This window comes from Ischnura elegans, chromosome 4, assembly GCF_921293095.1.
Source record: "Ischnura elegans chromosome 4, ioIscEleg1.1, whole genome shotgun sequence".
Classification (NCBI taxonomy): Eukaryota; Metazoa; Arthropoda; class Insecta; order Odonata; family Coenagrionidae; genus Ischnura; species Ischnura elegans.
The window spans coordinates 20606828-20621468 of record NC_060249.1 but is presented as its reverse complement, the minus strand read 5'-3'; the positions used below and the strand labels follow the sequence as shown (position 1 = coordinate 20621468).

General features: G+C 38.8%; 1 protein-coding gene across 1 annotated transcript in view; it reads right to left on the bottom strand.

The window, feature by feature from the left end:
* The window catches only part of LOC124157128, a 225279-nt gene extending 211117 nt beyond the window's left edge, over positions 1-14162 (bottom strand). The window contains exon 1 of the mRNA XM_046531632.1: positions 10918-14162. Within this exon, the coding sequence (XP_046387588.1) occupies positions 10918-10978 (61 nt within the window). The 5' untranslated portion in view covers positions 10979-14162. The remainder of the gene's footprint in view (positions 1-10917) is intronic.
* Between the last annotated feature and the right edge of the window lie 479 nt (positions 14163-14641).

Sequence of the window (14641 nt, the reverse complement as noted above, 5' to 3'; positions counted from 1 at the left end):
TTACATTAGCATTTACTTAAATTAAATTATTTTATTATTTTGATCAGCACTCATTTACCTTGCGCTTTTAATAACAAAGTCAGTAGCTTTAGCAGATATTTCCTTTTAACGACGCAGTTTCGCTTTCGCTAATGAAAGGCATATTATGCCGCAAAAAACAATAACCACTTGCTTATAGGGAATCATTACAATTGTATAATTATTGAGTAATTTCTCCTAGATTGCTATGCTAAAATCGGCATTGAATTAAATGTATTTTAACCTAAAAAAGTGCTTCATTTTTAAGCTGAAAGAGCGAGAAAAAATAATAACCCTGATAACATGGGAATATTTTTATCCTCTCATGTGCAAAGTACCAGATAGTTCAAACCATTGTAATTTTAGTAGTAAGTAGGTGTATATTTATCGGCGTATTTTTTCAGAATCGATTGTACACAATTCTCTCATTTTTTTAACTCCGAAATCTATGTCTTAATGGAATAATATGATAGTGCGTTACGGTCTAAAATCCGTAGTCAAAGATTTTGATCAGATAGAAGCTAGCGCGAAAAGTTTAGCTACTTTAACCTTCTCGGGACTGCGAGAGACAGCGACCAAAACAACGAAAATTGCTCATAACGGAGAGAAAGTTATCCCAGTTTTACCGAGCGGGGCTTAGAGTCAGTAATCTCGAAACAGAGAACATTACCCATACACGCATATTCCGCCCAAGCGCCGACGCATTATCAGAGAGATATCACGGGCTGGTTGAGTGGGGGCAGGTTTGCAGGCGACGCAAAGAAAGGTGCGTCACTTCATTCCCTACCCTACGTTTTGAGGAAACCCATTGGTCTCGCCTGTGAAGTGCAAAGATCCTATGACATCCAGCAACCACTTTCGGCCTCGCAACCATAACATAATAAACGACTGATCATGATAGATGAAAATGTGGAGGAGAGCAGAGTCCAAGCGGAATTTAACTGCTCTCATATTTATCTATAAAAAATTAGAAATATGCTATCAAGAACCACAGAGGTGTTTGCATTAAAATGTACCACGCCCAAAATATCAGCAATATTTTTTTCGTAAAATAGATACGTTGTCATTTCCTCGATCGCCTATTTAAGTTGCGTCTCCCATTCACCCATTTCCCTTCTCGATTAAAACGGACGGATTTTGCTAGTTGGTTTTATATAAGTTAAAAGAAAATGGCTAATTCTTGCGAGTGTATGTACCATATACAGCCCAACTTGATTCACGATTCAATGTCATGGAATATAAAATAATGTTTAGAAAGTTTCTAAGAAAATAAACGAAAATTGTAAAATTAGCAAATTTAGTGAATGCAAATGAACACTTCACAAAACATGTGTGTAACGTTACAAAATGATGCATATACCTCAAACTAGGCAAGATAATCGGTAGTACATGACTGGTAGAAGGACACCTCCAAACTAATTTAAGAGGTGACATACCTTCATGAATGCCAAAATTAAATACCGCGAAACGGCTCTTGTCAAGCAAAATACTTTCTTAGATTCAAACCGACTGTTTTTAAAACTCAACTCAGCCGGTTCCCAATTCTACCGGTACTAGTTTCATCATAGTATACAAAATTATTTTTAAATTCTCTTTTGCAAATTACGTAGTGCCTTTGAGCTCTTGAAATTCCCCTGAACGGATTGTAACTTTTTTTTTTTAACTCTGATATAAAAATATACAATCTGTATGAAAAATTTTCAGTATGAATTTCATGAATACTTCCTTTCTTTCCGTTACTCTTTTCATCCATCCTTTTCTCTCCCAGGTTGATCAACTTTTCTTCCTCTTAATGCTTCGGCAAGACTTTCGCGGTTCATACTAAAAGAAACTTTTTTTGGCTCTTTCCACGTCATGCAAAATAGTTGTTATGCATACAAGCTCACATCCGCATGCAGAAAAATTGTCTCTGAGGAAGCAACCAGGGGTCGCGAATCGTCCAGCCACCCTGATCACACGGTAAGTGCCGAGAAAAGTTCCTTTTATTACCTTCTTCCACTTCTCCACACTCTCCGAGCATAAATTACTGGGAGCAAAATGAACCGTTCCACGTAATGCAATGGACAATTAGGCCCGATACGCTGAGATGAGCATCCGCAAAAAGGGCCTTTCTCTTTCATTTCCCTCTCTGCATTCCCGGCGCGGCAGGAGGAGCAGGGACGGTCGGCAACGCGCGCACAAATTTATTCGTCACGTTGGACGCCTCTCCCAGCCGATCGTAACAACTAATGGGGCGTGAGCCGTAATGCGCGCGCCGGCAATCATATTTCCTGAAGATAAACTCGTGATACACCCTCGAGCCTAAATAAAGAGAGTTAACGAAATAGTTACCGTGAATTATATTAGAGGGAAAAGCGAGGGTAATGTTGGCCTTCATCGACGTGATGGACCCCAATAAATTTGTGGAGGTAGCTTCACCTCCATTTACGATGGCCTTAGAAGATAACATCTATCTTGGCGCGCATTAAAAGCCTTTCCTTGTAATTGGCGCCTCAATTGGCTTTTTAGTGGTGCTCTGATTTGATTACTCTTATTTCCTACCCCAGGAATTAAAAGTGAAAAGTATAGGCCATTTAAAGCACTCCAAGGAAGATTAATAATTCTTAAAGCGATGCATTCAATTTTCGGTTAGTACTTATTCGCAATTATGACTTTGTCAACTAAAGAAACACAATGCGAGATTATGTGATTTTTCGCAGTTATGAATAGTTGCGAATACTTTATACGCATGCAGACCTTATCTTTACGTGACGTACACTGAATTAGTGACTAACACTAATATGTGCTATAAATCCCTACCCTACAATAATTTTTTTTTAAACCTGACATTGAATTTGGCCGACTCCAATTGTTGCTTAAAAAACGATATGCATAAAGGAGTACAAAAAAAAATCCGAGCATAATTTAAGAGGAAAAATTTATCTGAATTCAATTACAATTAATTTTTGAATGTTATTTTTGTCAGTCCGTAAAATAGGAATATTTTAGCTATATCTTTCTGCAAAATATATTTCCCCAGACACTAGGTTCTCTAATGGGCTGGTATTAATATTCGATTCACTATATCAATAAAATAAATAAAAGTTGTAGGAGAGTCATTAAAATGTATTTTTTCAATTTTCATCTTCATGAAATTAAATTTGAAATAATCCTAGTGGTTGAATATTCATGAAATGAAAATCACCAGAGTTGTAAATGTGTTCTAATCTAAACCTCTTTCCATCATGGTTGACACATAACCCATTCATGCCCAGACGTATCTTTAGATACGTCATACTTTAAAAATTCCTAAATACTCTTTAGTTTGTAGTTTATGCTATTTCTTTGCGCAATATGACAGAATGAAGTCTACAAATGGTATACAAGTGATTAAGATTATTTAAGCCCATATTTGCAAGTGTTATGATTACTTAAACCTGGCTGGTCATGAACTACTCGGAAATCGCTACGCTATATCCTGTCATGTGAAAATTCAATTTTCATATAAAGCATTGAGTTATCTGAATCCTGTTTTCACCTGTCTCATTTCAAATGTATAAGAAATATTATATTTTTAAAGAGATTCATTTTTCTTTCAAGCTCATGAAAAAACTAATCAGTAAAGTTTTGACGTATCTAAAGATACGTTTGGGCACTTGTGGCAATAAAAATTCAAGTTTTGACTTATAGGTATGTTTCATTCTATTTATTGATTAGAGATATAAATAAATATTTTATACCCCTAATTATGTGATAGCTCGAAGACAATTTTACGTTTCTGCCATTTCATGAACCATTATATAGAAAAATTTGGTAAATACAGCAAAAACAGGCATATTCTCAGAATTGTGGTGTATCCTCATTTGAATTGTGATAAAGTACCTTAAATTCAAGGATAAAATGAATCAGTATTGGATTTCTGGAAGCAAAAATACTCGCGATATCAAGTTGCCTATCCTGGCACAGTAGCGGATACAGAAAAAATTCAAGGGGGTCGAAAAAAAATCTTGAGCTACCTTTACTTGTATCGTAATGAAAAATAATCAAGTTACATGCAAAGTTTAGGAAAGTTTTATTTAAAATGATTATACACATATATACAAGGCAATGCCATCTTATGATATGAAGGAGCCACTATTATAGTTCTGCAATGTGAGGCAATGCGGGCGGCAACGTAAGAGGGGGGCGTGCGCCCCCTTCGTCCCCCATATGTATCCGCCACTGTCCTGGCATCACTTGTATCCTGTATCGCCGACGGTGGAATGGATTCATTACTTTGTCCCTCGTTTAACTTTCCGCTGGCTTGAAATCTAGATTGCAAGCCGGAAATCAGTGTAGGAAATAAGAAACTTTAGTGAACATAGGTAAAGAAACTATGTACCACCCTACGTCATCCTAAGCTTTGCACTAAGCTACTTCGTATTCAAGTGTGAGTCTCCGATACACCTGACATAAGGAGGAATCGGCGCTTTAAAAACTTCTCAACCGTCTCTTTTGTAAATGATTTATTGTTACTTTTGTTGCACACCCCCTGCTCTATAAGTCAAGAAAACAACATAGGGGCTCCCATTTACCACTGAGAAGGGAAGACGCGTCTACGTACGTACGTCTAGACGTCTACGTACGTCTAGACGTACCTTAGTGATGGAGAAAAGGTGAAACATATCTGAAATAGCTCTACCATAAACGCTATCAGCACAAAAGTTCAAGACAAGTTATCCGAGCTATTGTTAAAAGTGTTAGTACATTCTTCGTACGTACAAATCGAAGAGATTTATAAAGTGTTTGGAATATCGCTACTCTCAGGTTACCTAGTCTACCTAGTCGATGGCTTTATCGGAGGTCATCTGCAGACTGCACCATCGAAATAGTTTCTCAGTCAATGCGAAGGAATATGTTTGAAGAATTTTAAGGTTTCTGCATCTGGCATATAATTATTATAATGGGAAGAATGATGGCAACAATAGGCTACATAAAGTTCAACCTTTGTTTGAGATTTTGAACAAGACTTTCAAAATTGTAAGCGCTGGAGAATACTGGTTGGTGGATGAATCAATCACCCTATCTAATAATGATAAATACATAGATACCATGATTACTAATAGCATTCATAATAAAATGAAAACTCCTGTTTGTTACTGTTTCCGGGAAGAAAAAAGTAATATTCCAATGCCAATAAGGCAGAATACAATTATTCATGGGTGGAGTGGACCTGTGCGATCAATTCCTAGCAAATTACCGGACAACAATCAGGAATAAAAATGGTGGTTCACTTATTTTACATGAGACTTGATGTATCAGTTGTACAGATATGGCTACGGCATAGAAAGCTGGGATACAGGGTCACACTGCTGTAAAATTTCATAATGCAAATGTAAATTGTTCACGTAATATGACTATAATAATGCTCAGCATTATATTATTTGATGCATAAAAATTCAAATTCGAGTATTAAAAACTACTGATGAAGGCATGAGTAATGAATTATACAGCAAAAACGTGCATCAACACAATTAAATGATGATGTACATTTTTGACCCCTTAAGTGCCCAGATGTATCTTAAGATACGTGTAGGATTAAGTACTATGCAAATTGTAGAGCATTTTTAAAACATTTTTTCCCACATCAAATGACGTATAATCATAATTTAAGCAAAAAAAGTAAAATATTCTGAAAAAAATCTTCTGGGCATTAATGGGTTCAATTAACAAACTTGAATGCTGATATCAACAGGTCATACTTATTGATTTGACGACTGAAAATATGGAATGCTATTTTATCACGAAATTTCAAAGCCTCCACTCAAACTGCCACTTAAAAAGTCACCACAGTGCATCTAATGATATTTATGTAATGACATTACTAAAAAATCAGTTCGGTTACAAAATTTGGAATGCAGAATAGAACGCGGTATTTTTTTATCTACAGTGTGCAAAAAATACCCTTAATTAAAGCATAGAACGATTACTTATATTATAAATACCAATATTTAGGGCTTCTCTCTCTCTCACTGAATCAAAATATTAATCCTGATTTCTTCATAGAACACTCATTCCTATCTGATAATGTAAAAATGAAAGGAATTATTAAATACAGTAACAAAGGATTACTGAAATATTTCGTTAAAAAGTAAACAAGAAATTCTTAAGTTTACCGCTAGAGTGCCAGGTATTTCACATAGTCATAAACGGCACTTTGTCCTCTACAATGTAATATATAATAATATAATTATAATGTATCATAAAATAAAATAAACATTGTTAGGACAAAAAGACAAATTGGGTATTAAATAACGCTTAAAATTACCCCTGTATGGAATAATATATTTTGTTTTCTCAAGCCACGTTATTTATGCCTCACGCCATTTTCTTAATTTTTTTTTTGAATGCGTGTGAAGGAGCTATCTCCACATGTCCATGGTTATTTTTTTCTAAAGCGTCGGTCAATCACCGGATGCCTGGATCGGATGTATAAGTTCAACCTTAGATAATGACCCTCAATGTTGGAGACCAAAACAAGCGGTCACTAACCTCCCTCATTTAAAACACCTTCTTTAACTAGATAAACCTTCAGTCTGCCTTCACGTTTGTAGCTACATAATGTCCTTGGATGAGGGAGATAAAACATCCTATACCTATTCAGTGAAGCTGCCCTTCAGTGGCAATAAAGATCAAATGTGAACGAAATTTATTTTGTCATTATGGTGATATGCCTTGACTGTGTAGGGTAACTCAGTTACCACAAATTATGTTAATGTTGAATATTTTATTATTTTTCATTTTTTCTCTTTGATATTTTTATTTGAACTCAAACACTTTGCCGTTATTTGGAAATGTTATTTTTTTTACATTTAAATTGTTTATTACGGATTTTTAACTGTGAGGTAACTAAGTTACCCCGCACGTCTATTGGCGAGAATAAAAAAACTTCATTTTTATATGAGTTTAGGGATAATAGTTGAATGCAATAAATTTTATAATATCACAACTTCAATGAAGCCAATATTCTACATGATGGCACCTTTTGTACTTGTGTTTTCATAGTATGTTAGTCAACGAACAGTTACAATAGCAAAATATGAAAAATTGCTACCATTTCACACAAAATCGATGAAAAACCTTAATTTAGCCAACAATGTATTTATAATCTATACAAAGAAAGATATGATATACTTCAAAAAAGCCATGATGTTGAATTACAGGAAAGACTAAAATACAACGCATAATTTATGAATTGCAAATGGGGTGGCTGAGATACCACAATCAGTCGTTCGAATAAGTTTTCTAGGAACTGTCACGGTTGTGATACAAAGTAACAGAGAGAGTGAAAAGGGGGAACGGACGGATTTAACTATTAGGAAAACCAATCGGAGGAAAGGATATGGATCTCCTAGGAGACGCGGGAAAATTGAACTTTCTCCTTGCATGCGGTATATTTTCAAATCTCTCGCGAAAAAAAATGCATAATGTGCACAAAATGTACACCCGTAAAATATTGAATTCTATTCACACGAAAGATACAACACCTTCATTAAGTAAAGGGATAATCGGACAAATCAACATCAGTGAAACTGTCTTGCATTCAACGCAGTTTCGGTCCTGAAATAAGCAAGTTCTTGGCAAAGAGTAGTGATAAAGATAACGGCTGTCAGTGTACTATCGTTTTCAGGACCACATATCAAAAACTTGACATTTTGATACTTTTTTATAAGATTATCTACACAATCTCTTACCTGCAATTTTTTGGAAAAATTGAAATAACAAATCCCCATACCGATCATGAAGAATTGAGATAATGTTGCTATGATTCATGGAGTAAGTAAGTATATATAACAGCACTTTATCCAAAGATATTGCTTATTTCCAATGCATGGTGGGAATTTAACGGCTTTGAAACTGGAGTAAATAGAGATTCATGATAGGTGAGACAATTAAAATCGCCGTTCACTGGCTTTAAGAAAAAAGGTTAACCCGAATTAATACCAAATCTATAAATCCCAGGTCAATAGAATTAGTACAGCATAGACTACTACATTAGGAATGACCACGCATTCTATACTGCTTTCGATGAGTTACATAGCAATGATCCGATAAAATTGAACCATACATTCTGCGAATATTTATCATACAAAACCGACCAAAAAGCTTAGTGCAAACAGGAGTTTAATTAAAAAAAAAGGCAAGTTTTTCTTCAATAAACTCCTTTCACTTAAACACAACCCTTGCCACATTAAAATCTAAAAATGATTAATATGAAGAATATTGCGAGGAATAGTTATGATGAATCATTTTAACTACGATATTTCAAGAGATAAATCAAACTATGTAACTTTCGCGGCATTTCCTACTTAAGGTACCAAATTTCTAGATATATTTTCACCAGGGAACTGAGTGACGGAAGACAAATTACCTACCCCCATATTTGCCTAGATTCCACGAGGGCTAACTCAAACGCCTTCCTCCTCAGAGACGTGTATCGTTGCGGTCAAAACCGCCAGTAGCGAGCGGCCGACCGCCGTCGCGGTATCTGCGTGCTTCCGCTGGGCGCAGCTGCCCACACTCACAATGGGTTCCACGCTCACCTAGCAACTCCACTGATCTATTGTTCGCGACCAAGTCCCATTGATAACGGAAGCCCTGTGAGGGGGCGGGGGACGACGAATCGCCCCATATACAAACACGAGTGCCACACCAGTGTCAAGAGGGGCTCTACCCGTATTGACGAACGAAAATTACCACATTAGGAGAGCTAGGGGACCTTCATATGAGCCGTTCACATGAACAAGAGGACTGCATAAAGGAGATCCAATTCCATCCCATAGGAGGTTCATTTCTATTGTCGCTTCGGTCCCATTTGAATCGGTTTTGAAAAATGTCTGCGGCGGGGAGATCAGTGCATTCCGGTCCACTTTTTCTATTATTTTGCAATGTAATGTTTTTAATTGCGAGGAATGGGATTGAAAAGTTAGGAATGTGATGTATCACATGATAGTGTACATAAATTTTGGTCCACATCCCTAATTATACCTTTTTTCCCGGTGAAACACATGTCACTTTGACCGTCAGCGACGCGAGTGGTGACTTTTGTAAACCCATTTAAACGCGCGGTGGGCGACAACACATTTGGAGGCCGACTTGTGGATCCTCATCTGTAATATTCGTGCCCATGCAAGTGAGCCCTTCAACGGAGCCACTACTCGAGCGCTATATGCGATTGGTCACTTATTGAACAAACAATTATTTTAATATTTCGCTAAATATGAGGCGTCATCGGAATCCGAGACAAAAATGAAAATATTGAATTACCTCCCCAGATGAGTCGGCCTGGATTGGGTCGTTCACTTCACATCACATCTTACTCTTTTAGCAACTTTATCTTGATTTTGAATTTTAAAAATTCAAAAGTTTCCGCTCAATTACACATATAACGTCATAAAAGTTTCGGTTCTTTAGCTCGGAGAGGAATAACTCCTAATTGGTCTACGGAATTGCCAACAAGAGTGTGAACAACAACGAACCACGCAGGCTGATGCTCAAGGCCAAAAAGAATCCAAGACTCCCTCGGACATAGTGCGTGACGTCATCGCATTATCAATATTTAGGATCTGAATTTTATCGTAACAACAAAACCAAGGACCTCTATGTACGAGTTAAGGATCAAGTACTAATGCACTTGAAGAGTGCAGTTTAAAAAGCGCATACAGCGCAATGAACCTGTGGGGCCAACTTCCAGATCTCTGAAACGCCGCGTAATGGAGCATCAAAGGGCTATAAAGAACTGGCAGTTCCGCCATAGCTGAGCAAACATAGGTAATCCTCACGCACAACATAAAATTCGAAGAGGCCTGGCAAAATTCCAAATAATGAAGATATTTTCCGAGGATAGCATGCGAGGCCATAGAGATCACAATATAAGAAATTCACTTCAACAGGGAAGATGGATATTCCCTTGCCCAGTCATGGAAACGTGTTAGGAGAGAAGAGGCAATCTCCAACAGCCAATAATGAGCTAGAAATATCGACAACAGCCAATCAGGAGTGACTTAACCGACAGCAATGCCAAAAAGGTGGAAAAGATGCTGCATCGCCCCTTCAGTGAACTCAAGATGCCGACTGCAACGCCAGCGAAACTGCTATCCGGAAGACCGACCAACTGTACCGACGAAGTGTAAAGCGTGGAAGATATACATCTTAATTCACATTATAAGTGAAGATGTCGATCAAGCAGTGAATGCCTTGAAAGTCATAAATTCCTGCAGAATGTAGAACATGTAAAAATCTTTTTTCTTGGATTGGATTAGGTGCTTTGTTTTGGGCGCGTCGCAGGTACTCAACGCATTGGGACGATACATGCGAGGGATCTTGTTGGTGTGATAGCTAGACCGCGTGGGCTCGGGTTCAAATCCCAACGGCGACTAAAACTTTTCGAAGGTCACCCGATCCCTGCTTGAGTGCTGTGTGGAGGAAACTTCAAGTGCATTGCTCCGTCCGTCGGATAGGACGTCAAGCCGTGGTCCCCTGGTCGCCTTCCATTTAGGGAAGGCATATGCCGACGCAGGTCTACTTTTATTCCTTCCTTCTCTTCTCTTCGTTCATGGCACACATGGCCTTAGTTGCCAATCATTTCCTCCAAATACCACAACAAACGATACATGCGTCAAAAATATTTTTTCCAGGAAGCTCGTCAAATTCCTTGCGTTATTACCGAAGACCAAAATTCCTGGAGAGCTCCAGGTTTTCCGGGTTAGCGGAAACCTAGTCTAATATATAACGTGCACCCAAGCTATGAGAGGGATATGTTTAAGAAATAATGCAAACGACGTACCCGCAACACTGACATAAAAATATGCTTCGAAAACAGAGGGTTCTCCAGCATTGGAACATAAGCCTATGAATAAACGTATTCGTCGGGTGACTTACCTTGAAAGCAGGTAACGGCGCATAGCAGCAGCCATCCTATGTAGTCTCCAACTCGACCCATATTCGTCGTAATGTCTCTCCTATGGTATCCAAATACCGACTAGCACTGCAGCCGTGATTTCCCTTTCTTCAAGGCCTTCTTTTCTCACCTCAAAAAATCCTCGTGCTTGTATCATCTCTTTCGGACTAACACATGAATGAAGAAATCAACTATCACTATCGACCAATTGAAGACAGGAATTCTGAAACACACACACACGAAACTCGAAAAGTAAATCACAGTTACACCGTCTTCAAAAAATCAGGTTCAATCCAAGCGGACGTTCAGGAAAATGCCTTCAACCGCACTCATGAATTCCATCGACCATCAATTTTAAGGGAAATGCGATAATATTTTCACTTATTACAGATAAATTACGTTAATTTCGATGCAATAAAATTGAAATATGAAGAGACTATGCGTTGAAGCAATCGAGGGAGCTTTTAAACGAATCGTCGCTGTCTCTTCCAGCACAAAAGGGTATTCGTCCCACGCATAACCTTCCGCCCAACCGCGGGACTAAACTGTGGTCAATTCACGGGTTGTGTGGTACTGGCAGCCCTCACGCTCTCATGATCACCAGTATAGCATAGAACACGCAAGCTCTCCTTGCGCTTAAGAAGATTCAAACAAGAAACCCCGCTTATAGAAGCGTTTGACGATCAAAAACATACGTTCACGGCAAGCAGTGGCCACTGCAACAAAAGAAAACAGCCCAAAAGAGAAGTTCAAGGCAAAAATAGGTTGATAGAATGCGATTATTTTAAAATGTTGACCCTTCTAACTCCAATTTCCGGAACCGTGACAAATGTGCCTAATCAATCTTCAAAGAAAAAATTACCTCTCCAAAGAATGGAAGAGAATTGAAAGAAAAAACTCAAAATAATGTAAGGTCACCCGAAAAAGAAATGGGTACAATACAAAACACTCGATGACTTCAACATCATTTTAAAATCACTTATAGCACCTGGTCTGTATATTTTCCTCAAATTTACAAAAAACGTTCGCGCACAGCAGTGTCTCGGCAAAAAGTAGGATATAATATCGGGATAAATGTGGTGAATTTTTTTGTAATAACTGTCTCCTGAGAGGGTTTTCTTCCATGAATTCTGGACCGGGGAAATAAGTTTGAAAAGAGCAGTCACGCAAGCTTATAGACACTGACAAGTCACATGAAGAAAGAGTTTGAAAAAATCTACCAATCACAGGGCATCAAAGGTAGAAAGAGAATTTAACACGCGGGTCGGACCGCAATTTGGTAAGCAGTGGGGATGATTCCTTACAGAGGGCACCGTGGAGAAGACTTAGTAGGCTGCTGAGGGAAGGAGCTCAGTTTTTCCTCCAATTGGATGCATACTTCTTTTACTTGGCACACAATGCTTCGCTGCGAAACACCACAATCACACAGGGTTAACCACACAAATACCAGAAAGACATTTTCGTAATGCAGACTTTTACCGTAACATACGTAGATGAGAGAGGTAAAAAGGAATAAAACTCAGGTCGTAAAAGGGAAAAACTAACGGGAAAATATAATCAAAGATTTTTGGAAATTATAGGGATGTCCTTCATAATGAACACTAATTTATAGGAAAAACTTGTCTAAATAATGTACAAACTCCATTGCCTCAACCCCAAACTAATTCTTTCTGTCTCAAGGCTTAAGAATGCCGCCGCTAAATCCTCTCTTCTGACAATGGAGTTTCCCTCTGAGTAAAAAAATCAAGAAAATAATATACTAAAACTTTATTCTTAATGACTATTTTATTCTTTTGACAATACAGCGCACTCCCCTAGACATCTTCCCTATTGCGCTCGGACGAACATAATACGGTAAGTATAGGTAATGATTCTGATGCTCGAAAACAATATTTGCTATTCTCTTCACCTAAAAATATCCTTCTGTATTCTATGCACAGGCAAGTGCAGCCGATTCAAAAGTTTTCCCAGGAACTCACAAGTTCTATGACGCAGCCTCAGAAAGCAAGGGGGCGATAGAATTCTGTTCAAAGAATTTTCGCTCAGCTAGCGCACAAGAAATTGAAAAACCTTTTCTCTCGGAAACTCACCCGAAATTTTTAACGTCACTTTTACGACATCTTCGCGGCATTTCCCAATTTGCACTCACATCCTACGTGACACGACTTGTTTACAATTCTAAGAAAATATTGTCGAAGACGTGGAGTCATCGGTCCCTAACCCAGTTGTTTCATGGCTCGTAAAAATGATTCGTCTGACGCGTGTGGAAGTCAAGCTGAGTATAAAGGGGGCTTATTCTTTTACTCCCACAGAGTGTTTCTTGTCCATGTGGAAAATACCTCGTCGACTGCGCGTCAGCTGATTCGACAATTACTTCCCCCGAGGATTGCAATCCAGTCGACGCCGAAGTCGAAGCCGGCGACCGGGCGAAGACTAGAGATGACTTCGGCCTTGACTACCACAACAACACCTACACAAGTAGAGATCGCACGTAAAAAATTGAAAATTGCCACTTGTAAAATGTCCTCGCCTTTCTCGGAAACTTAATTAATAATGCAAAATACAGATTCTAAGCACTTTTTCATGCTCTTTAAACAAATAACTTTACGGAGGCACACGGATGTAAAAAATATCTCGCGTCAAATTTCGCGGGAAAGGATTGAACGGCTTCTCACGTCGCAGCGCTTATGACCGTCAACTGTTTTTTCCAGTTGTCCGGTGGATAAACTTGGGGCTTTGCTGAAAACTAGTCACGGCACTTCACGCGATTGTTTCAGAGGATTCCTCGCCAAAGTAGAACTGCTCTGCAAACTCCAAAATGTGTCACAGTGCGTGATTGAAGATGCAGTTGAGAAGTATTCACACGAGTCTCACACAAATCACGCCAACATCAATTGAAGGCATGAGCATGTACGCAAGTGAAGAGGTCTCGTGCACGAGGTGGACAGTCATTTCGACACCCTAGGCACGGGAGAACCAAATAGTGAGAGGGTCACGCTTCCTTCGCTGCCATCAATCCTATACACGTGCAGCGTGTGCCACACACCGCACTACCAGACCTTCCAGCAAGATAGGTACGGAATTCGAAGCACTCTCTTCAATAGAAATTATCTGTCTCACAACCAGAGGGAGTAACTTGGGTCTCGGTCACTTCCTTGTAAAAATGCGAGGGAAGAATTACGAGCTCTCAGCGATCGCCCACTGCGTCAAGCAGCCACATGCGCGGAGGCCGACGGAACACTGCCGGAGAGAAACGCGGGAAGGGAGGGGAAGGTGGGGGAGGAGTGTCGTATTTGACGGCGCCGTAGCGTAAAGGAGGAGTCGGGGGTAGGGGAAATTGCGCAGAGCGGAAACAAAGGGGTGGGGGTGGACGCGGTGGAGAAGGGGAAGGATTGAAAGGGAATGATGACAAAATGGGGAAAGATAATTAAGGGAATAAAAGGATACATTATGATTTCATTGCACCAATGGTCGAATGATAACTGACCGTTCAAAACGAATACTGTCGTCTAAAAACATTAGGGCATATAGAGGGCCATGCCGTTCAAATTCATGCAGGAACCATTGAAAAGTTCGAGGCCAGCACTTTGGATATTTAAAAAAAATGCGTTGCAGGTCTAAATAATAGCTAAGTAATTGGCCACAAAATTTTCTAACTTAATTTTTCTTAAGTTACAGCCATTTAGAAAAGACAAAAAAATTTCA